Raw genomic sequence first — 26,126 nt, 5'->3', positions numbered from 1 at the left:
ACAACCCAGGAAGACAGATAAAACAATGCTGAAAAAAATTACAGTATTTTTTGTTATGCTCATGAAAATCCACAAAGACCTTAGCAAATGGGCTTTCAAAAAAACTCTGACACTATTTTTACAACATTCAACAAACCAGAACTAGAGGGGAAGTTCCTTAGTCTGGTAACGAACACCTATGAAACTGCACACAGATAACATCTCTCTCAATGGCCAGAGACTGAATGCATTCCCCTAGACTGTGGATAAAATGGGTGTACATGCTTTTGACTTCTATTCAATTTTGTGCTGGTGGGTCTCACCAAAGAAAACCATCAAGAAAATTAATAAATAAAAGCAGCATCCAAACTGAAACAGAACTAGTGCTTGTACGTACTATTTTTAATATAGAAAATCCACAGAAACCATTAAAATGCTGTTAGAACCGAGGTTTCTGAGTAAGAGGACAACTGGAAGCCTCTGGGTGATGTGGAAAATGAGAAGCATCAATCAAAATAACAAAGAATAGATTCTAGGAACTGGAGAGACAGCACAGAGATTGGGAGTACATACTTGTCTTGCAGAGGATCCATGTTGGTTCTTAGAACCCTCATCAAGGGGCTCACAATGGTCTGTAACTCCAGATCTGGGGGATCTGACACACTCTGGGGCTATCTGCTTTTATGCGCATGTGCACAAGCACATACACAAATTAAAAATAGACTCTTTTTTTAAAAAAAATATTCCAAAGAGAGAAAATATTGGAAAATACTGGCAATCACATAGGGACAGTTAAGACAACTCCGAGGTGCAGAAAAAAAGAAAGATGACTCATTAAAAAGAAGTAAGCAGCACATGGCTCCCACAACATGGCCGGCCCTCTGTGTTATGGAGGAGAATCAAAAACTCTACTCAAAGGAAAGCTAGGCAGCGCTAGTGATGGCAGGGAGGCCCACCTGTAGGACAAGCCCAGGAGACTAAGTGACATCTATAGCAACACTGCTCCAAATGGGTACTTGATGCTTAACAGGTCCGAAAGTACAAGGACAGGCCAGACTGGACAGTGTTTGCTTCCTGCACCCACAACACACTCTGGAGACAGCCCCTTACTATACCCCCCAGCCCTGCCCGAGCAAACTGAGGAATCTTGCTTAAAGAAGCGGCAGATTTTGACCTGTCAGCTGCAAAGCTACATGTGGACCTTGCTATAGAAAGGGAAACTATAAAGTGACATGTGACACAGGTGCAGCACCAGCATACAGTGTAGGCAAAGTAAACCCTTCCAATATCAACTTCTCCCCTGAAAACCAAGCAGCTGCTCCAACAACGCATCTTTTTGAAAATGTTCATCCTTTATCCCTCATCTTTGATCTCATGCATTTCCTTTTTTGTTTCTATAGTTTTAGTAATATTTTGTCTTTACATTATTTTTCAAATGTTTCATTATTTTTATACCTCTTTTTACATTTACTGAATTCTGTTTACACATATTTTCATTACTGCACAACCACATGTGCAGTAATGAAATCTTCACAGCACACTCTACATTACTGTGGGCATTTTCTGTACTAGAGTGCGCAGGCAGCCAGAGGTCAATACAGAGTACCTTATTTTTTGAGAGAAGGTATGCCACTGAACCTGCACCTCCTGGACTTAACTAAACCAACAGGCAGGGAGCCCGGGGATTACCCTGTCTGTCTGTGCCTCCTAATTTGGCATTGCAAGCATGCATACTCTTCCACTTAAGGTCCTTGTGCTTACAAAGCCTGCAGCACTTTACCAAATGAGTCATCTCCCCAGCCTCTTTGTCTGTATGTATTTTCATTCACCCATGTGTGTAGACACAATGCGCAATCATAGTACAACCTGTAGCACAGAGATCAGAGAATCAGGTGAAAGTCAATTCTTTCTTCCCATCCTCAGTCTTGGTGGCAAGAACCTTCAGCTGCGCTGGGCGGTGGTGGCGCACGCCTTTAATCCCAGCAGCACTCAGGAGGCAGAGGCAGGCAGATCTCTGTGAGTTCAAGGCCAGCCTGGGCTACAGAGCGAGTTCTAGGACAGGCTCCAAAGCTACACAGAGAAACCCTGTCTCGAAAACAAAACAAAACAAAAAACAAAACAACAACAACAAAAGCAAAACAAAAAGAACCTTCTATTACTCAATGCTCAATCACCTTCAATCACCTTGCTGCCACACTCGCCAATTGTATTTCCTTATCTTGTTTGGTATCTTGCTGCTGTTACAATATCCCTCTCCTCTTCTCCGAGTGGTACTAGAAACTGAGCCTCCGGAGTCAATAGTCACTAAACACTGCTGTATCTAGCAAGGTTATACTTTTAAATTGGCTGAGAAATATGGACATCTCAAGAGAAGTATAAACTAAAGAATTTATGACCAAAAAGTCAACCCTGTAGTAAATAATTAAAAAGAAATGACAACCCAACCAAACAGAAAAAGTAGCCAAAAAATACAGGACTCAGCAACAGCTGTAACCATAAACAGTCTTAACTCTCTATTTGAAAGACAATTGCTAACTATGGGATTGTGAAATGTCTCCAAGAAACTCAATGGCAAAGATACCACAGACTTCAAGGGAAAGGATGCAAGCATGTGTACTGAGCTAATCGCAGCTGAGATCAAGGCAACAGAGGTAATCTGATATGTGAAGTACATTAAAACCCCAAAGTAGCAGAAGATATTAAAAGGCCACTAGATGTTGACAAAGGGAAACACAAAGATAACAGCTGTTACCATGTGTACTAAAAGTCAGCGCTCCCAATGTCATTACAAATACTGATAGGTATAGTAGGACAGAGATGCTCTGAGACAAAACAATGGGAGATTTCAGTACCCAACTCCTATGAGTAATTAGATTAACCAGAGTGAAAATCAACAAATACAATTCAGAGTTAAACTGCACCACACATTAAACAGACATAACACAGAATATTCTGTTCAAAAATTACAGAATATACATTCTTCTCAGAGGTTCAGGTAACGGTCTCTAAAGCAGACCACATTTTAGGCCATTAGACCAATATAAGCAAATATAAATGAGTTGAGATTTCTCTTTATGTTATCTGATTAGAGTGGAATACAACTAAAATTAACATCATATAGTGTGTATGTGTGGGGGGGATAGGGTATGTGTGTGTGTTTGTGTGTGGGTGTGTGGGTGTGTGTGTGTGTGTGTGTGTGTGTGTGTGTGTGTGTATGTGTATTCTCAAGCCACATAAGGACTTGGGATACTGAACAACATATTCTTGAATGACTAGATGGACACTAAAGAAATCAAGGAAGAAATAAAAATATTGCTAAATGAAAGTGGATCTCTGGGATACAGCAAAGACAGTTTGAAAAATCAAAGTTTATAGCTATGAATGTTTAGATTAAAAACTCAGAGCTCAAATAAATAACTTAATGATGCTCTTTAAAGTCATAGGAAAATCAAGACCAAGCCAAATCCAAAACTTGCAGACAGAACTTGAGGGAAAAATTAATGAAATGGAGACTAAGAGAACAAAATAAACAGCAACTGAACTAAAGAGCTGTCTCTTTGAAAACAAAAAACTAAAACTGATGAACCCTTATCCAATCTAACCAAAAGGAAGAGACAGAAGACTCCCCTATAAGACATAAAAAAAGAGTTACAATAAATTCCAATGAAATTCAGATCATTAGAAAATGATTTGAAAACATACTCTGAAATAACTAGAAAATATAAATAAAAAATTCTTCATGACACATATGACCAAGCAATGTGAGAAGATCCACAACAAGCAATGATATTGAAGTAGCAGTAAAGAGCCCCTCCCTCTCAATCTAGAGACCGAAGATTCACCACTGACTTCTACCAGACTTCCAAAGAAGAGTTAACATTACATTAGTCCTTCTCAAACTGTTCCATAAATACAAAAAGAAGGAACACTGCCAAACCCTTTTATGAATCTGAGTGTTACCTTGATAATAAAACTAGATAAAGACACAACACAGCATATAAACAAACCAATTCCCACAATAAATATACACATAAAAACTCTCATTGAAACACTTAAACAAATACAGAGCACATCAAGATCAAACATCATGACCATGTTAGTTTTGCTTCATGATGCAAGGGTGGTATCCTAATTTGCTTTCTATTTCTGTGATAAAACACATGATCAAAAGCAACCTGGGGAGGAAAGGGTTTTTTTTTTTTTTTTTTTTTTAAACATGTAACTCTCAGGTCAGGATCCATCACTAAGGAAAAGTCAGGGCAGGGATTCAAGGCAGAAACCTCAAGGAAGGAACTGAAGCAGAGGTACTGAAGGAATATTGCTTACTGGCATGCTCTCTGTCTTTGTTAGGGTTTCTATTGCTGTAAAGAGACACCACGACCACAGCAACTCTTACACAGGAAAACATTTAATGAGGTAGCTTACAGTTCTAGAGGTTTAGTCCATTATCTTCATGACAGGACATGGCAGCATGCAGGCAGACATGATGCTGGAGAGGAACTGAGAATTCTATGTCTGGCAGGCAACAGGAAGTGAACTGCCTCATTGCACATGGCTTGAGCATAGATGAGACCCCAAAGCCTGCCTCTACAATAACACCCTTCCTCCAACAAGGCCACATCTCTTAACATTACCACTTCCTTTGGGGGGCATTTTCTTTCAAACCACCACACTATCCACAGATCAGTAAGCTTCCCAGTTTATATAACCAAGGACCACCTGCCCACAGGTGGTTGGATCCTCCCACATCAATACTAATGAATCACCCACAGGCCAATGTGATAGAAAGGCATTTTTCTCAATTAAGGTTCCTTCTTCTCAGATGACTCTAGCTTCCTACCTAACACAGGTGGCTTAACATACAAAAAACAATATATAAATAGACTTAAGGACAATCTCATTAGATGCAAAAAAATGCCTTTATCAAGTTCAAGAAATAATGACAATTCTTGGAAAAAGTAAAGAGTAGAAGGAAGATATCTTAATATAATAAAGACTACATATAACAAACCTATAGCCAATGTTACAGTAAGAGGGTAACTGCCAGTATGGCCTCTACAACAAGATAAAGGCATCCAATCACTCTTAATTCAGTATAGTACCTAAAATCTTAACCCATGAGAAATGTACCAAAAGGATATAAACTATATAAAAAAAGGAAAAGGGTCAGTTTTTCCTATTTGCAGACAACTTAGGAGACCCTAAAGAAACCTAAGAATAAACCTAAGCAAAGAGGTGAATGGTCTTTATGACGAACTTTAAGAAACAAAAGAAAAAAATGAAAAAAACACTAGAAGATGCAAAAACTTCCCATGACTATTAACATGGTGAAGATGGCTATATTACCAAAAGTTATCTATACAGTTAATGTAATCCCCACTAATATCCCAATAACGTTCTTCACAGAACTGAAAAAAAAAAAGAACCCTAAAATTTATATGGAAGCATAAGATCCCCAAAGAGCGACAGTGACCCGAAGCAGGAAAAGCTATGTTAATAGTATCAAAAGACCTAATCTGAAATTATACTACAGTGCCCAAACAACATAGCATGCTACAGAGTGTCTTTCTCTCCCTCTCTCGCCCCTGCCGCTCTGTCTATCTCTGTGTACCCCCTTCAAGAGTTCAGAGTAGAATGGAATGTCTAGAAATAAACCATGTAACTTCAGCCACTTTATGTTTTTCAAAGGTGCCAGAAGCATGCATAGGATTCAAGAAACCATTTTGGGGAAAGTAGTTAACCACATGTAGAAGAATGAAACCAGATCCCTCTCTCTCATACTGTATAAAAATTAGCTCAAAATTTACCAAAACTTAATACACGTTCTGAAACTTAATATAAGATTTGAAATTCTGAAACTGCTAGAGGAGAACACACAAAATCACTTTAAGATATAGATATATGAAAGGACTTTCTGGAAAAACCTCTAATAGTTCAGGAAATAACTTTGATAACTGACAAACTGCAGGTACATGAAACTAAAAAGCCTCTGCACAGTAAAGAAAGCAATTAGCAGTGTGAAGAGATGGTATACGAAATGGGATAAAATCTTGGTCAACTGTACATCTCAGAAGAGGTTAATATCTAGACTCTAAAATGATTTTCCCACAAATCAGTCAATCAATAAACTGGCAAGTTAATTCGACAGAGAGTTCTTAAAAGAAAACGTCCTCTGGAAGGTATGCCAGCAAACCTAAACACTTGCACATTCATCTTTACTGTTGCAGTATTCACAACAGCCAAATATGGGACCAGGCTAGATGTCCATCAACAGATGAATTTTTTTTTTAATGTGGTACATACGCACATCAGCCGTAAAGGAGACTGTTGCCAAGGGTGTCAAGCTGACACCTGAGATTAGCCATCAATACATTCACAGGAAGATGGATGAAACTGGAGTCATTGTGTAAAGCAAAAAAAAAAAAAAGGAAGCTCAGAAAGACAACGACCACATCTCCTCTCACAAGTCAAATCCAGATTGGAATATGTACACTGTGACATGGAGTAGGAAGTAACTATGAGTGAGGGAGGAAAGCACCTGAAGATAGGGAAGAACAAGAGAGGGGAACAGGCAAGAAGAAAACTGAATCTACACACGCATTCTGTCATGGGAAATCTAAAAGGACAAAATATTGTCTGGTCTCTTTCAGATGCACAATCCAGATATCAGGAAAGCAGACATCTATTTGGGGGCGGGGCATTGAGAAGGGGCAGTAGGAATAGGTAAAGGTAGCTGTGGGCAAATATGAGCAACATATAGTAGTGTGTATGTGTCATTAGGAAGTCCATTATTTTTACATTAATTTAAAAAACCCTATGTACCAGAAAGATGAAGGCAGGTCAAAAACTTGCATGTTGATTGTTTAGGACATCCAGAAATACAAACAACTCCACATGAATAGGCAAATATCATTAAGTTATAGCTACATCAGAACACAGAAAGCCTTGAAAACATTATGCACAATGAAGGAAACAAGCTACTGAAGATAAAATGTCCAGAATACAAAAAAACAAAAACAAAAACAAAAACACCATAGAGACAAAGAGTAAACTGGTAAGAGGAGAAAGGCAGAAGGGAGTTTCCAATGCCTGCTAATTGACACAGGATTTCTTTGGGGGGTAATAACAACGTGCCATATTGGCTTTACAAGTGTGAGGACACTGAAGACACTGAATTATATATTTTATTTTATACATATAAAAGTTTTGTTTATGCCGGGCGGTGATGGCACACGCCTTTAATCCCAGCACTCAGGAGGCAGAAGCAGGTGAATCTACAGAGCAAGATCCAGGACAGGCACAAAGCTGCACAGAGAAACCCTGTCTCGAAAAACCAAAAACAAACAAAAAAAAGTTTTGTGTATGTATACATGTGTGTACTATCTGTCTAGGTGTGAGTATGAGTATGGAGTTCACAGGACAACTTCATGGAGTCAGTTTTGCTCCTTCCATTTTTATGTGAGTTCTGGGGATAATTTCAGGTTGCAGGGCTTGAGTGACAAGCATCTCTAACTGCTGAGCTATTAGGCTAGCCCTGAATTATTTATTTTAAAAGAGTGAACTTCATGATATGTAAATTATATTTTAAAATGTTTTTTACATAACTAATGTCATACTGTAAAAGAAACCTATAATCACCAAAGTTACTAATAAACATTTATCAATCAAATACCCAAACAGGACAAGTTTGCTTCGAAGTGACAAAGAATCCTGGCTTAAGTAAAATTGCAGTCAACACTACTCTGAATGATTTTCTTTGCTGAGAAATATAGTTAGTCTCCCTAAAATAAATGCCTATGAGAGAAGCTGAAACAATGGCCCCTAACCTGTGAAGAGAGACACTGGAAGGCTGTCCCATTTAGCTTTTCTCACGTGCTTGACACAAACACGGCCTGATGTGTGCTGAGAAGATGTATGAGAACACTTAACAGAAAAGAATAAGCTTTGCTTTTCCTGCTTCTCAAATATGGGTTCTAAATCCAAGAGTACTTCAGGAAAAACAGTTCCAATGACTTTGGGGCCAGAAGTTTCTTCCTCTTTCATTAGGAGGGAGGGGAAGAGCAGGAGAACCATAAGACAACCAGGAAAAGTAAATCTCACTACTTATTCCCTCCAAAATTCATTGTTCTTGGTTTTCTTTTTAAAACTTTATGTCAAGGCATGCAGTTTACATCTCTAATCCTCGGGAGCAGAGTCAGGAACATTGCGGCCAAACTGCCCTACACAGTCAGACTATTTCTTAAAAAAATAAAAATAAAATGCATATCAAGTCAAGCATCCTTGCACTAGAAATTCAGCAAAATCTTGTCCAGGTGACACCATTTGATTCCCCGTTCTCTTTATTCCTTAAATCCACTGTAACACTGCTTTGCTTCCTCATAAGCTATTACACATATTTATATACTATAAAAAACTAAAAATGCTGTTCAAAACAGTTTTTTATGTCCATACTTACAGATAAAATACATGTTCTTTGTAACTTTTAATTTTCAACTAATCATACCACCCAGATTAGGTAAGTCTGTCATTCTGTCTGTTTCTTTTCTCCTGTGTGTGTGTGTGTGTGTGTGTGTGTGTGTGTGTGTGTGTGTGTGTGTAGTGTAGAGTGTAGGCTGAACTGAAATTCACAACATAGTTGAGTCTAGTCTTGAACTCCTGATTGTCCTGCCTCTACCTCCCACATAGTGGGATTCTAAACAAAAGCCACCATAGGTGGCTTCTGATGGTCCTTCTCTGACTTGTACTCACCTTATCCATCAGTATCTTAACTCCTACTGTGTAATTAGAAGAACAAATAATGACAACGCTCACACAATCCACAGTTCATTAAAACTGCCAAAAAAATGGGAATGCACATAATTCTTTGTGACATGCTCTACAAAAAAGAAGGCATTTGAAAGTCAAAACCATATAAAACATGTATCAATAAATGCAAAGAACAGCAAAGCAAGCAAAACACTTTCTTGAAATACACCGTATGTTATCTGCAACCAGCTGGCCACTATCCCACGATAGAGAAGCGCACTCACCTGGTTTTGGCACTGAGTTGGTCACTGACTGGGGAACTTTCTGGTTAATTAACTCGACACAATGACCAGGGAAGAGTCCCACCTAAAGAAAAGCAACAGAGAGAGGATTCCAAACCAGCACATAGACCAGTGTATGAACACTGCCAACTCAGTTCCAGTAATGTTCTCTACAGCCCCTCCCAATGATTCTAATAGTCCAAGTCCTGAATACCAGACGACAATTACACAAACAAATAATAAAACAGTCTGTTACTATGAATATATGAAACTACATGTGGTTTTCTGTCCAAATATGTAGGTCTACTTTGTTAGGGTTTTAAATGTCCTAAAATCCTTTCATACCAACGAAAATATCTAATCAGACTATAAGCCAAACATCGAATAGGTAAAATTATAACTAGCTAATAATTGACTTTGCTGAAATCTTAACCTAGTTGTATTGATACCTCTACAGTCAATCAACAGTTAGGTTGATTTATTTAAAAAAAAAACAAAAAACAAAAAAAAAACAAAAAACTAACACCAAGCCATCATTCAAATTGTTTCCTATCTTCTTCATTCTCCTGCAGGTTTCATTTAAAAATAACACAATGAGGATAGGTTCCTGAAATAATGATTCACTTAAAATTACAGTACCCACTGCTGCTAAGGAATTGGCAGTGCAGGAAAGGAGGAGCAGGAAGAAGAGAAAGGCCCTTCCATCCAGTGCAATGGACGGTGGCTTTGCACAGCACACTGTACTGCCCTTACATCCAAGCTGCCTGCACGGCCTTAGGTGAAATCCCAACAAGGTGTGTCTGAAAAATACTGAATTCCAGGCACTCAGAGGTATGGTGTGACCAAGAAAATGACTACAGAGATAAACACCCTAGAGAAAATGTATAAAGAAAAATCTTTACCAATATTTATAGATGTTTCCTTAGATAGGGATATAAATAGGACACCATGCAGCAGATGTTAAAAGACGAAACATGAAAACTACATCACCCTGCATCTCCCTTTGTTGACAGACTGGGGAAGAATGGGACTATCTTCCAAGAGTATGACTCACGATGTTCTGAGCTGTATAGTTTCCATCTGTGTGGGGTTATTTTCACAGACTCATTTGCTACATTCTTATTTCAATTTCTGGATCAATACTCTTTGATACTTCTTAAAATTTCAAAGACATAATCACATAGTAAGTTAAAAAGGAGTTGTTAATAGAGTGTGGGTTTTGTCTAAAATTTTTGAATTAGGGATTATTAAGGCCATGTCTTACAAAATGATGCATTAAAATGTTTTAGTAGTAAAATTATTTTAACATATATATTCAACTTCCTATTTCTCCAAGCAAGTAAAATCCTTCCAAGATTGGTTGGACTGAATAAAAATCAACTTGAAAAATCCTCATTTTAAAAAAAATTTATGTATTCTGCAAGAGGATATATGGCACACTGGCTAACAGGGCAGCCTCAAAAGCAAGAGGACTAGGCCAATCCTGAAATTGCTACTTGCTAGGTTAGATAAGCAACTTGGCCTCTCTGTAATTCAGTTACCCTCTCCAAACACAATAATAATAATACTTATCTCATAAGGGTGTATATGGGGACTAAACAGATTAGTTTAACTCGATTGTATGTAGTAATCACTTGTCAAATGCTATGTTATTATCCCAGTATGCTGGCTATGGAAGACTTCAGGGCTCTTGCTCCTCCACCAGATGAATCGGACATTATACCATCTCTTCTCTGTGTGTACATAAGCTAAGTTACTCTCAAATGTTATTCCTCCCATAACAGCTTAATTCAGTTCAATTTATAAACACCTGAAATTTTCCACTAAGACCAGATGGGAAAAGCAGCTCACCCACATTCTAGGTTCTGGGCACTGAGTAAACAGCTTAGTTTCCCAACTTGTGAATGAGCAATCTCACCACTCACACCTCAAGAGTTTGAGTAAAAATATCTAGCCTTACAGCGCCTTTAATCCCAGCACTCAGGAGGCAGAGGCAGGCAGATATATATCCATCCATCCCTAGCCTAGTTCCTGAACTCAGGTGTTATCTGAAACTCAGCAAATAACAAGCTCCCCATCACTTCCCTACAAAAACTGCTCAAAGCTTGGTGAGTTTCTTTCAGGGGTCCATGTCATCACACATTCTATTTTTATCTTTTAAGATGGTCACAATGTACCATTTAGGTATATGGGAATGCAATGTCATGCCACTCTCCTGTCTCTCCTTGTGCTTACAGGCTCTTCACCCATCACCTGACCACAATGAAAGTCCTAGAGAATCTCAGAGGCCTTTGCCGACCATCATTAAGCTGTTGACTCAACTGTAGACATCATCTACCTTTTCTCATGTATTCTTTTCCTTCAAGTCAAAAGCATTCCTAATGGTGAAGGGGTCTTGACAGACAATTGTATATATTTGTAGAAGGCAAGCAGATTCTATGTTCCTATCATAAATGATCCATCATAAACAAATGAAACTGTATTCTGTTGAAAGTATTCACTGATGTAACTAACCTGAAATAGTTAATGAACTCTGACACTTATCAGACGGATTTTAACTACTCCAGCACATACGAACAATTCTAAACCACTCCAAGTGTAAAGTAGTGAACGTGTCTAGAGCTCTGGCAATAGGAACTACTTGCTGTGACATCTGGTTTTTTATCTTAGTCTTTCTGCATCAGTGTTGGGAATAAGATAAGTAGGCCTATCAATCATCTGGGGTCAAATGATATTCCGCTTTGGGAGAAGATGGCAGAGAGACAACAAAGAAGACATTGAAAGAGAGAAAAGACTGATTTTGAGGAAAGGCTAGGACAGAGTAAGGAGGGGCTCACAGAAGGGGTGAGGAACATTACTTCGGTACTTTCCCTCTAAGTCTCTTTGATGAAGTGAGACGTCACAGAGGGTAATAAACCTGGGAATGTGCTGGTGTTTATTAACAGACCCCAATGAAGAAAATGGCTTTTGACTTATGGCATTCGCTAGTGTTTGTGGCATAAGCACCCCATCATAGTTGGTTCTAAAGTGCCAATGGGGCACAAGATTGAAAAGTGATGCAGAGTAGCACTTGGTGATATAATATTTGTATCATACAAACCCATGAGAAGAATAGAATGTCAATAGCAGGAAGAGTGGAATATAATAGATCAGTCACAAAACTATATTTTATTACAATTCATTTATAGTAAACATACATACTTCAGTTTTTAGTAATGGTTACACATAGTAACTACACTAACGCAGAGAGTATTACAGTGACCCCAGTTCACCCCCAATCTGTAGCTATCTATTGGGGCCTGCACCTGTGCACCACTGGCAGCTTTTAGAATCTATTCCAGCAGGTTGGCAAGTCTTAGCTCAGCCTCGGACTCATAAAAACATGGAGAGCTGTGGTGGGCTGGGCTGTGGCCTATCTTGAGAACATGTAAGTTAACTAGAGAGTTCGGTTTAGCTTCAACAATGAACATACTAAAAATATTTTGATGTTAGGTAAAAAAGCAATGAGATATAAATAGCCTGGAGCTTTGGTACAAGGAGAAATAGAAAAGAATCCTTGTACTACAAGGAGGCCTTCTCCTAAATACTGTCTCTTTGAAGCAGTCAATCAAAAGCTAAAAAGGAATTTCAATATGAGAGCAGCATGCAGATCATGACTTTCACAAACTTTTTAAGTTTAATTTATGGCTAGGGAAACTCAGGAGTTATCAGACGAGCAAAGACTTTAAGCTTAGCAAAGATCTGCTGCTGCTCAGTCTCACCACAGATTCTTCTATGGGAGTTATTTAGCCTCAGAAAGCAAAAACTCCACTATTTCATTTACTGATCAAAATTTCCTGCCCCCTAAATCTTTAGTGTTTATATTCCACAACTGATGTTGAAATTTGAGGACTTCTAACCTTTTCATGCCTATTGTCCCCTTTTTGGGTAACTATGTCTCTTTCAACTTTTTTCCTATCCAGTATGGACTCCTTGTTGACCATGTGAACATTTAAACCAATGCCCTCAGCTTCCTTGCATATTAGTCTTGTACCAAACCAAATTCAGCAACACCCCAAAGTAAACTAAACCTTTTCTATATCTGCACATCCTATTTCTGAAGAAAACCACATAACTGAGGATATTCAAACCAGTACAACCTCACAGAAATGCAAATTATTTTCCTCTTTCCACAACCATTCTCAGCGAATCTACTGTTTTAGACAAGCCCAGTCTGACCTCCAGGCCCTTTCCAACACCATCTCATACATGCGCATGATGTCAGTAAATCTAATGTCTATTAGGTTATGCTGTCAATTAGTCTAAGATTTTAAAACTAGATCTAACTCTCTGTTCCCAGTGAGCTGTTAGAAGTAGAAAACAGTACTTTTCAAAAATAAAGAGAAAGAGACAAACAAAACAAAACAAAACAGGCAAAGGCTCTTACAAACAAGGGTCTGAAAGCAGGAATGTCAGTCCTTACTTCCTTAGTCTTGTTTCCGTTTCCAATGAGTGGTTGTGAACAGTTCCTGCATGGGTTCTCTACACAGTTCTACCTGAGTCTCTCTCTCCCTACACTCTTCATCTCCCACAAAAGCACACTGAATTGTCTTCTGAAATGCCCACTCCCTAATTTCCATCAGGGGAAAAAAAAAAAAAAAAAAAAAAAAAAAGCATTACACCCTGACAGATGGGTTTGAGATTCAGAGATAAGGTCAGAGATTGGGATGTCAATCTGGGAGCTGACAGAAACATGCTATTTAAAACCCAGAGCAAAGAGAATGGGGAGGCAAGTCTCCCCAAAATGTAGAGGTCAAATGGTAGAGCACTCCGTGGTCCAGGCAACAGGAAAAAAAAAAAAAAAGTGATCTCCTGTGCCAATGCGTTCAAGACTACTTCCTACTTTCTCTACTGTCAGGTTCAGAGTAGCTGGATTTATGTTGAGGTCTTTGATCCACTTGGATTTAAGTTTTGTGCATGGTGACAGATATGGATCTATTTGCAGCCTTCTACACATTGACATCCAGTTATGCCAGCACCATTTGTTGAAGATGCTTTCTTTTTTTCCATTGCACATTTTTGGCTTCTTTGTCAAAAATTATATGTTCATAGGTGTGTGGGTTAATGTCAGGGTCTTCAATTTGATTCCATTGGTCCACATGTCAGTTTTTATGCCAGTACCAAGCTGTTTTTATTACAGTAGCTCAATAGTAGAACTTAAGGTCGGGGATTGTGATGCCTCCAGAGGTTGTTTTATTGTACAGGATTCTTTTGGCTATCCTGGGTTTTTTGTTTTTCCATATGAAGTTTAGTATTATTCTTTCCAGATCTGTGAAGAATTGTGTTGGTAATTTGATGGGAATTGCATTGAATCTGTAGATTGCTTTTGATAAGATCGCCATTTTTACTATGTTAATCCTGCCTATCCATGAGCATGGGAGATCTTTCCATTTTCTGACATCTTCTTCAATTTATTTTTTCAGGGACTTAAAGTTCTTGTCATATAGGTCCTTCACATGCTTAGTTAGCGTAACCCCAAGGTATTTTATATCATTTGTGGCTATTGTAAAGGGTGAGAACAGGAATAGGCAGAGTGCTGGACAGGTCCCCAAAAATCCACAATGATACATCCTCTATAGACTGCTGGCAATGGTCGAGAGAAAGCCTGATCTGACCTAGTCCAGTGATCAGATGGCTAAACACCCTAACTGTCGTGTTGGAACTCTTGTCCAATAACTGATGGTAGTGGATGCAGAGATCCTCAGCCAGGTCCCAGGTGGAGCTCCAGGTGTCCAACTGTCGAGAAAGAGGAGGGTCTGCAAGAGCGTGAATTGTTGAATTCAAGATTGCAAAAAGCACAGGGACAAATAGCCAAATGAATGGAAGCACATGAATTATGAACCAAAGGCTGTGGAGCCCCCAGCTGGATCAGGCCCTCTGGCTAAGTGAGACAATTGAATAGCTTGATCTGCTTGGGAGGCACCCAGTCTGTGGGACCAGGATCTGGTCCTTAGTGCATGAGCTGGCTGTTTGAAACCTTGGGCTTACACAGGGACACTTTGCTCAGTCTGGAAGGAGGTGACAGGACCTGCCTGTACTGAATCCACTAGGTATAGTGATATTTTATTTGTATTGAAATGTGATTTTATTTGTATGTCAATAAAGTTGCCTTGAGGTCAGAGCAAGCCAGAGCAGAAGCCGAGCAGTAGTGGGGCACGCCCTTAATCCCAGCACTTGGGAGGCAGAGCTAGGCGGATCTCTGTGTGTTCAAGGACATAGCCATCGTAGCAGACACACGCCTTTAATTTCAATACCAACCATAGAAGACCTGGAGGTCTGTACAAACAGGCAGTGACGAGGAGGTCATGTGGCTGGGTTTACAACCAATGAGGGAGGAGAACAGAAAGTCTTTAAATAGACAGGATGCACAGAAGTAGGTCTCTTGCGGAGAGGAGGAACCGCAGAAGCAGTGAAAGGTAAGGTTTTCAGCTTTGGCTCTGACCTCGCGGTTTTTAACTCTGCAACTGGCTCTGTGTTTCTTATTTAACAAGCAGGATACATCTACAACTAGGTTTAAATGAATCCCCAGGGGTGCCTTGATCCTGGAGGACATGGGAATAGAGGGGAGGGGCTGGGGGGAAGGTGGGGGTGGGAGCGGGAGGGAGGAGGACAGGGGAACCCATGGCTGATGTATAAAATTTAAAACACATAATAATAAAGAAAAAAAAGTCACAAAGTCAGAACTTGCAAAGTTCTGTGCCCAGTCAGTCAAGAGAGATGTCAAGATGACAGCAGGCTGGTAACAATGAGGCCTAGCTATGAGGACTAAGAACATTGAGCTGAAGACAAGAGAAATCCAGGGGAGTTCTGTCTTCCCTCTGATTGCCTAAAGCTCAGCTTAAAGGTTGCATAAGTGGGGATCATAAAAATTTGGCAATAGTAAAACATTTCTGTACACAAAATCACCAAAAAGTAATTAAAAATCAAACACGAATGTACCCAAGCTGTCTGTGTAGCTTTGGTGTGGGCTCTGAGCACACACCACTCACACTTGTATTACACATGCCACCACACCATGCAGTGCCCATGAACACTGCTTGAAATGACCTTGGCTTAGATGTGAGACTTTTGGATGTTAGGAGTTACAGTGATTTTACTGTATATGCAAATTTTCTGCTATTACAGAAACAATAATGGTTTAAAACAAAGACTTTCAGTATTTTCTTGCCATCATTCTTCAGTAACTATTTAATTAGAGCATCTTTGGACCACGTGTGATTAGAATGCTTGATTGTAAAAACTGTTGATTGGCAGTGTGGTGGCACACACTTTTAATCCCAGAACATAGAGGCAGGCAGATAGATTCCTGTGAGTTAGAGGACAGCCTAGTCTATATAGTGAGTTCCAGAACAGCCAGGGCTATGAAGAGAGGCCCTGTCTCAAAAACAAACAACCTGCTGTTTGAGTCTTACTTAATAAAAATCATGAAATAAAATTTGTCCAGATTAGGTGAGAATTTCCAACAATTTCTGAATTGTCCCTAAACATACTTCTAATATGTTATAGTGGGTATTTATGCAAAGTGTTAATCTTAGCATTGATGATTACAAAATCAAAAGAGTGATCAATATGAAAAATACCAACGATGTTCTACATCCCACATAATAAAATATGTGGTCAAGGTTTAATTTGTATTGAAAGCTAAACAAGCATATCTTCAATAAGTAATAAAACTATACATATACCAAAGAATTGTTTTAAAATAGATTTCTGTATGATTTATTAAGTGTTTGACTTGTATTTCTATTTTTTTATACCTGTATACCCAAGGATGTTCACTGGTTCTCCAGTGGGAGTAGTTATGAGGGGAAACAGTTTAAGAAGGCCTGGCCTGAGGCAGGAAAGAAATCTATTACATTAGCAAAAGGTCTGTGTTCTCCCTCCACCCTAGAAGATATGCAACCTCATTCATCCTCTGTACAACCCTGCAATGGCACTCAGGGGGTGCTCGGAGCCACGCTGCCTCCTCCAGTTCATCTCTCCTACATTCAGCTCACTAGCTGGCCACCTTTGGAAAAACGAGAACTGCTTCCCCTTTCATTGCCATCTCTCCAAAATCAACTGTCTCTTGCTGAAGGTAACCGCGACTCAAGGCCACGGCTTGCAGTTACTGTTCCCTGAGGCTCTCATGCTGCACACACTACGTGTTAATAAAACTCAGTTCTCTCGTGTTAATTTGCCTTCTGTTGTAAGAGTATGATCCAACTACACATTTGTAAGGGCTGGGGGGGATATATTTTTCACATCTTCAATGTAATGCTGAGCCTAGAATCTAAATTGGATGGGGACAGTAAATACAAGAAGTGGGTGATGGGAAATGAAAGGACAATGGAATGACATCAGTTATAATACAGAATATGGGGCAGAGGTGTCTCTTATAAGGCAAACACCCTAGGCGATTCTGTTTCTTTTCTGAGTTAATTCAAGGAAAAGCCAAATAAGACAAAATAAATTACAATTGCCTTAAACCTATAGTTTCCTTTATCACTTAGAAAAGACACAAAAGCAGGAAAGAGTAACATGTTTATGTTGGAGTGGGTGGGTTAATGGTTAAATATGGTCAATGAGTAAGTTTATAAACTAGAGCAGTTAAGAGCAATGGCGTTCCCAGCACTCACATGGCAGTTCACAAATGTCTGCAACTTCATTCCATGGGATCCAATACTTCTGGCTTCTACCAGAACCAGGCACACACACAATTCACTTACATATATGCAGGCAAAACATTCATACACATAACAAAAAAAAATAAATCTTTTTAAAAGAGAGAGCACTGGAATATAAGACAGAAACAGGGAATGAATGAGAATGTGTGGTCAGAGTCATGAGTGGTCATTTTATCATAGCAAGCAAGGAATTTGAAGTTCATTCTGCAGAATATAAAACCAGCAAATTCTGAACACCAGAGGGACAAAAGAACTGTTTTAGGAAGAAATATAGTAGCAATGTGTCTTTCAAGTAGAAGAGATGTATGATATAAGAAGCAGAATTTCACTGGAAATCTATAAGAATAGAGTAATAAAAAGTTAATAAAAAGCTTATGATATGTAAAATGAAGAAGAGTAAATGGATATAGAAGACAGAAATTGTCAAGTGGGCTGAGCATAATTTTTCTTTTACCTTTCTTGAGTTCAATTGGTATACAATGAACTGCACATGATTAAAAGTATATTTTAATAAGTTCTGAGACCACAGTCAATGCAGCTTATAAATACATTCACCAACTCCAAGGCTCCTTTGTAACTCTTCTTTCCTTACATCTCACCCTCTTCCCCTGCTGCCAGGCAGCCCCTGATCACCTCTATACCGCTGTGCATTACTTTGAATTTCCTAGGACTGCATATGAATGAAGCCCTGTGGAATAAAGTTGCATTATCTGTCTTCTTCCACACAGCATTATTTTGAAGATCATTTGTGTAACTACATGTATAAATGACTAATTCCTTTTTATTCCTAAGTAACAGGTCATTGTATGGATGCCACCATATGCCTATTCATGAATCTGTAGTTCACAGATAATCATTTATAGTCTTTGACCATTATATATAAAGCTGCTATAACCCTCCATGTTCAAGCTTCTGTATAAACATTCTTTTGTCTTGGGTAATTCATTATCGACGGAATGAATAAGATATATAATAGGTATATAATTCACCTAAAAATCCAATAAACTGTAGGCCAAAGTGGCATAGAACCCTACATTCTAACCAGCACTTTACAAAATTTTTAATTCTTCAGCTGCCATTTGAGTTATGTGGCTATGCCTCACTGTTTTAGCCTATACTTTCCTAAGGATTATTGGTATTGGAAATCGCTATGATTGCCATTAAAATCCTTTTGGTTATGTATATGTTGTAACCCTTGCCCGTCTTTGAAACCAAGTTCCACTTCTTAGTGCATTTTGGAATTCATTCATATGTCCTGTATACAAGTTCTTTATAAGATATAATTAATGCAAATACTTGCTCCTAGTCTTTGCTTATTTTTCTATTCTTTTTTTATGGTGCTTTTTATAATTTGACAAATTTATTTTATGAATTGTTCATCTGATGTTACATTTAAGAAATCTTTGCCTACTCCAAAGCCACAGACATTTTCTCTTATCTTCATTTAAGGAGTTTTATAATTTATCCTTTACTTTTGAGTATGTGATCCATTTTGAGTCAAATTTCACACTTGATTCAACATATGAACTAAAGTTCATCTTGGAGACAAAAATAAAATGATCCTTCACTGAACTGACTTCTGATGGTTGTTGGAATCACTTGTCCATGTATGTGTGGGTCTACTTCTAGACTCTATTCTATTCCATGAAGCTGTTTTGATTTGCATCAATACCACAAGCTCTTGATCCAGAAATTCTATAGCAGACCTTCACTTTGTGCTAGCTCACTATATTGGTTGTTTTACAAATCAGGCCTGGTTTTTCTATCCTAAATCCTCTGCATTTCCATGTGAATTGTTTAATCCTCTCATCAATTTCTACAAAAGAAGTTTGTGGAGATTTTTTACCTAGAATCAATTTCGGAAGGAAGAATAGCTTAAGAACACAGCCTGCCAACACACGGGTTGTCTTTCATTTCAACCGGCAAGGTTCTGTAGTATATACAGTATGCATAATTTTCACTCAGTTTTAACACATTTCTTGGGCCATTCTGATGCCAAGTGGAGACCATTTCCAAGACAAAAAACCTCCGAGAACACTGCACTTAAACTAATAATGACCAAAGATGTTACCGCTATAATAATGCCTTTTACCTAAGGCACTCCACAATCCTAAGTGGTCTATATCTAGTTACACGAATCTGAGTGATGCCAGTTATTTTAGAACAGGAAAGGCTTCTTTTCCACCTGAAGTATGTAATAGGATGAAAACCTTAAACAACAACGTTAAAAGATTCAATATATTCCTTAGGAGACAAAACCTACACACTTCAGAATTTCAAATCATTGTAGTTAATAGAATTTCACACTTCCTACTCCCAGAAGTTTAAAGAAAAGAGAGTCCGGGTATAATTTAAACACATGGATGAACTTACCCTTCTGTTCCCACAGCCAAATTATGGTCTGGGCTAAGATTACATGTTGAACATAATGCAGCAAATTGCTGGTCTTAACCAACTACCAGCTGACTATCTGAGCTTACCTAGTAGGCACAGAGACAAAACACACCAGAGGTGGTCTGGCATCCCACCCCACCACCACAGAGGCAGATTCAGTGTTTTAGGATGTTTGTCTCATGGTTCTTATACACACTAAGGCTGAAGCATCAGAGGCAAAGGTGGTGTAGGAAGGGCAACTGGCAGCAGAAGAGCAGTACGACCTCAAGTGTTAAGACAGCCATGCAATATCATTAAACACCAGTGTGATGGACAAGCCCTCAAAACCTGACTGCTGTCACACAGGAACCAGGAAGCTTAGCAGCAAGAACCTGTATTGCTGATGGGAATGTGAAGTGGGACAGCCACTCTGGAATTTTCTTTAAAAGCTGAATGTATTCTTATTATGTGATCCCATAACCGCACACCTTGGTATTTAACCAAAGGACTTAGAAGCATAAAATCTACACAAAACATACAAGTGGACATAAGAGGAGCTTTACTCATCCTTGTCAGAACACAGGAGCAGCAAGGTGTCCTTCAGTGGCTGAATGGAAACATGAACGATGGCATATCCAATACATATGCTCTGTCAAAACCCACAGGATATACACAACACTTTACAGCCTAATTTAAAGACTGGGCTACAGCTAAAATAGTATAAACCAAGTCAAAAACTGGTCTTCAGTAGTTGTAGGACAGAAACTGAGACTGCACTTTTCTTATCTGTGTCTAGCCTGTACATCACCTCAGACCATTTTCTAGAAAGAATGTGTACTGTGTACTGCAGATGAACTTTACCAACAGCTGAAGGGTGGCAAAGGTCTGTGCCTGCCACACAGTCAATGCACTATAGCATAAGTAATGGAAAAATTATGGGGTACGTGATTCTGTGAAACTCTGTGAACTACTTGTTCCCTTTAGCCTGAAGTCCAAAACCGGTCTAGTTGTTTTTAGAAATGATAATAAAACTATTTCATCACACAGAAATTGTACAGCTACTTCACAGTAATCACAAGGGAAGATCTCCATGCCACGTGGTCAGAAAGGAGCCAAGACAGAAGTGGGACCTTGACAAAAAGACAAAGCTCATCAGCCAAGCAGAGCTGCACGCATGGACATTTCCAGACTGTCTGCAGAATGGGAAGGAAGCAGCAGCCTATGCCTTCATTTCTCTCTTCCCTTCTCCTGCGTCATCTGCACATGGTCACCCAGATTCCTACAAAGACCTGAATCACAGCCACCCTAAGCCAAGCTAAGCCCTTCACTTCCTGTGCACCTCTGTCAAGCAGGCTGTCACCACATGTGGCCCCTCCTCTACGGCATGATGTAGTGTTCCTGCATGGCCAGTCTGCCCAGTCCCGCTGACAAGGACTTCCACAGGTCACCTGAGCCCCACTGAAGACTTCACTGCCTCAGGAATCCCTGCAAGATGATTCTAGCTGAGAAACACAGAAGAGGGTACTAAGCCTGTTTGTCCTCTGTGCTTGGAGCAGAGTGCCTAATGCCACAAGGACTTCTGACACAGTACCAAGGGCCGGTTGCTAACTTGTGAGCCTGATACAGGCCCTTCTCAGATGCACCTGACTCCAGGAGTAGGTCAGGATACCAACCCAACAGTCTTTCCAGGAAATTCTGCACAAAGACCTCAATCTCTTATCAGGCATGGCCAATACCCAAAGTTCTGGCTGTCTCTGGCCTGAGAACTTATAGAAGACTCTAATCCCTGTCAAATGTGTATACGAAAGGACCCTCAGACAAGCCTCAGAGGAAATAAACTCTTGACAACTGTTTAGTCATGTACTCCTAACTTCTAGACCTTCTGAAAATAAATTTCTAGCATTTAAGCCATACAGTCTATAGCATTTTGTTGTGAAAGTCCTAGAAAACAAGCATAACATACAATACATAAATATACAGATACCACAATGTATGAAATATAAGGAACTCCAACATAATTTACATTAAAGAAACTTAAATTTATCTGATATACTGGCATTCTGAATATTATATTTCTAAAAAGGGTCACATAAAAATGCTCTTATAAAGAATGCCTTCCTATAAGAGCCTTCAACTGTTAAAGGCTTTTAAAGATTACAAAATTCAGGTAGGTTTTGCTACAGTACATATAACTATATAAAATAAGGCCCTCAAGTAACCTGGAGTAGTTGCTAGCTCTGCTGAGGCCCCCACAACTCAGAATTCAAAAATATCTAACAAGAGCAGAGAGAACAAGCTTGGCAGAATGAAATTTTCCCAGCATACAATGTATTAATCTTTACATAAAGCCAGCACACAGTATCAGCAATGCACCAGTTCATGGGTATGCTCCAGGATGCTGCCGGCCGACACTGATTGCAATCCTCACTGGCTGAAAATAAAAGATGTTTCTTTCTAGAGCATAAAAATTGAAACACAAAGTTCATACAAGTGGAGAGTAAACCTAGAAACTATACTTGGTGCTCTTCAGGCAATGGGATAGATAAACTCCAACCATCCTTCACTGATTCAGCACCCAAGCTCTCTACTGAACTATCAAACGTCACAAAAACTATCTTCTCTCTATAACAGTGGGAGGAAATAATTACCTGGAAGATTTTTTTTTTAATTTAAAAAAAAATCCCACTGCCTAAGAAATGCCAAATAACACCTCCCTCAAAGATGTCCAACACATTTTCCCACTCACACTTCTCCATGCAATTGGCCATATGCACTCTTACAAATGACTGGTGTAGGTGCAAGGGATAATGAGCTGAGTGGAACCTGCTCTTAAAATACTGGGCTCCCTTTTAAAAGTTCTGACAGTGACATTTGAAGATTTGCTTTTGGTTTTATAGGTATCTCATCAACTGCTGTTCTTAGAGGAGATTTCAATGTCATCTACAGACTCAGCTGCTTTCCCAAGGCCAAGAAAAATGAAAAATCCATATAACCAGGTTTTTATTGTTGAATACAAATCTCCCTGCATTAAAAAAAAATTTATTTTTGCCCAGTATGGTGGCACACATTTAATCCCAGCACTTGAGAGGCATAATCAGATGGATCTCTATGAGTTTGAGGCCAGCCTGGTCTATAGAGTGAGTGCCAGGAAAGCCAGGGCTAATTCCCAATGTAGAGAGACCCTGCCTCAAAATAAATAAGGAATTTTATGTTATATAATATATTCTAGTAATAAACTAGTTTTAAATTAGTTAATGTATACTAATTTTGTATATTTTTATAAAATATTGTATATAAGGGGGGCTTTTAAAAAAATATGTATATAAGGGGGACCTATATTTGAATGTGTGAATACAGGTCCCACGGAGTCTAAAAAGAGCACCAGATCCACTAGAGCTGGAGTTATGAGTGGTTGAAAGCCACCAGATGTGGGTAATAGGAACTGAACTTGGGCCTCTATACGAGCAGTATGTGCTCTTAACTACTGAGCCATCTAGTCAGTCCCCTACACTGACTTTGAAAAGAAAAAAGTCTGACAAACTAATCTGTGTGGGTCTTAATTGAAAAACTAGGTGAATAAATCTATGCTTGCACTACTCCACAAGTATTTGCTATATAAATGAGGGGAAACTGTTACTATTATCACAGTAATAGAATTAACATGTTGAAAGAGACTATGAAAATTTAAGCAGCACTTCTGACTTTAGTAAGAAACAAGTCCAAAGGAAACAAGTAACATATCTAAGGCTACACAGAAGAAAGCTGAAGTAATGCCAAGACCAAACCACCACTCACTTTAAAGCTAATTTGGTTCTGCTCACTTCTTCTTTTTTTTTTTTTTTTAGCATTTATTTGGTTGCACCACACTCTCATGCAAGCCAGGGGGCATGGATGGAAGACAGGTCAACTTTGGGGAGTTGGTTCTCTCCCTCACTATGTAGACCCCAGGATTGGACTCAGTCTGTTAAGCTTGTCACTAAATGCTTTTACCTCATAAGCCATCTCACTGGGCCAAGAATGGACCCCTTAATAAAAAAAAACAATACCCTGGTCTCCTACTCAGTTTTACGTTTCATCAAAAGCATTTCTTCTCAGAACTCTGAATAAATTAGAAGAAAGAAGAGTCCAATTACAGAAAGAAGGTGTGAAGCCACATGATGATGATAATGTTCTGATCTTAGGAAATTAGATTGCTGTATGTGCTCTAAAGAAAATGCTAAAACTAAAAATTTCAAATAAAAACATTTGAAAACATTGAAGTTTTAACATTAGTACTAGTACTTATTGAGCAAAATAGCATATACATTAAGCCTGCTACAAGCAATTAACATTTTTGTCTTCACACAACTGACCTCTAGAATAGATTTGTGAGTAAAATAAAGTCCTGTGATCTCCATCAAAAAATATGGCCAAGATAGAGCAGGACAAAAGTCAAGTAGATTGGCACCAGAGCTTACAATTAACTACCATACTGCACTGTTTTAGTTGTATTAGTATCTTTTAAATATGCACACTTCATAAAAAGTTAATCTGAATTCTTAAATAGGCAAAGCTTAAAATAGTTACATAATAGTTCACAAATTTCCAACTCTGTTATACACTTTATATAGTGGTTTTGGTTTTTTTTTTTTTGTAACAGTTTTATAGGGAAGCCACAACTACCAGCAACAACCCCCCCCCCAAAAAAAAACCCACCATGGGTTCAGATTAAGAATATAATTTTAAGACATTTTCAGAGGCCACTCTGTGTAGTTTTAACAGATAATATAAAATCATATAAATATTAGTATAAGGTTATTTAAAAGACACCATTGTGATGAAGTGGCCAACTGGTTAAAGATATGGACTGCTAAAGATGCCACTGTCAAATCTCAAATTGTTGAAGCATATGTGGAAAAGATAAATGAGACATCTTCCAGTTCTACTGTTCTGCGATCAACACACTGTAATGACTCATTCTTACAGGAAAAAAAAAAGATCAAACGGAGAAAATTCTAACAGAAAACATATGTGAATTGTTATTTCACACCAATCAGAAACAAAGCAGACCCTGTCTCTAACCGCCTGGGAAGTAGTCTTCAGGCCCGAGACTGGCTGCGCTCTGGCTCTAGCCAGTTCAGGAATGGAAGGGGAGGGAGGAGGGGACAGGAAAGCCAGCACAGCACAACCAGACGCAGGAATCAAGGCTAACTCATCACCACCCACATCTCTGGACAGCACCTCTAAGGACCTCTCCTGGCACATCTTGTACACAGCTACATGGATGGCACATACAGAGAGTGTCCTTTGAGCTTTCTTACGGCCAGGGCTTACCTGAAATCCATGCTTGCCTCTCCACCACGTACTTAATACTTTGGGAGGCATGTCAATAACAGAAACGATGTCTCCCACCTACAAAAATTAAAATTTTAAGTAAAACATTTTTTGATCAATTTTAAACCAATTGCTATATCTATAATTAAGATATGAATTGCATAAAAGAGCAAAATACTATTTTATGCTTTAATAAACTCTGGGAAAACATACTGACTTTTAAAAGTAATTATATCAGCCTTACCTTTTATTGAAGGGTATTCTACCAAAAGTTAAATAGTGTAAAACTGATCCAGCTAACAGACAAGCAGTGCTTTCAAAAAACAAGATTTCAGCATATTTTTTTTTTAAAGATTTATTTTTTCTGCATAGTGTTTTGTTTGTATGTATATATGTGAACCCTGTATATGTCTGGTACCTGATCAAAAGAGAGCATCAGATTCTTTGGAACTAGAATTATGGACAGTTGGGGTTCTAGAAACCAAACCTGGGTCCTTGCAATAACAATAAGAGTTCTTAACAGCCATGGCACCTCTTCAGCCCCAGTATAATACATTTTTAAAGTGTGGCATTACTACAGCACTATCACTACTGTTAGAATACAGCTGCCAACTTAGGATGGTTTTGCTATACCAAGGTGCACACGACAGGCACTAGGTATAAACTTTGTTGGGTGCTCTTCTGTGATGCTGCTGGAAGCAGCCAGCCATGTGATCCCGGGGGCAAACCA

At 38.8% G+C, this 26,126-nt stretch overlaps 1 protein-coding gene across 1 annotated transcript in view; it reads right to left on the bottom strand.

Annotated features, from left to right (window-relative positions):
• The window catches only part of Arhgap32 (Rho GTPase activating protein 32), a 227,941-nt gene that overhangs the window by 44,344 nt on the left and 157,471 nt on the right, over positions 1-26,126 (bottom strand). Inside the window, exons 10-11 of the mRNA XM_036192477.1 lie at positions 25,397-25,474; positions 9,009-9,090 (exon numbers count right to left, since the gene is read on the bottom strand). Coding sequence (XP_036048370.1) covers positions 9,009-9,090; positions 25,397-25,474 — 160 coding nt within the window. The remainder of the gene's footprint in view (positions 1-9,008; positions 9,091-25,396; positions 25,475-26,126) is intronic.

Source organism: Onychomys torridus, chromosome 7, assembly GCF_903995425.1.
Source record: "Onychomys torridus chromosome 7, mOncTor1.1, whole genome shotgun sequence".
NCBI lineage: Eukaryota > Metazoa > Chordata > Mammalia > Rodentia > Cricetidae > Onychomys > Onychomys torridus.
Note: the sequence above shows the minus strand (reverse complement) of the source record. Positions and strands in the feature narration are given on the sequence as shown.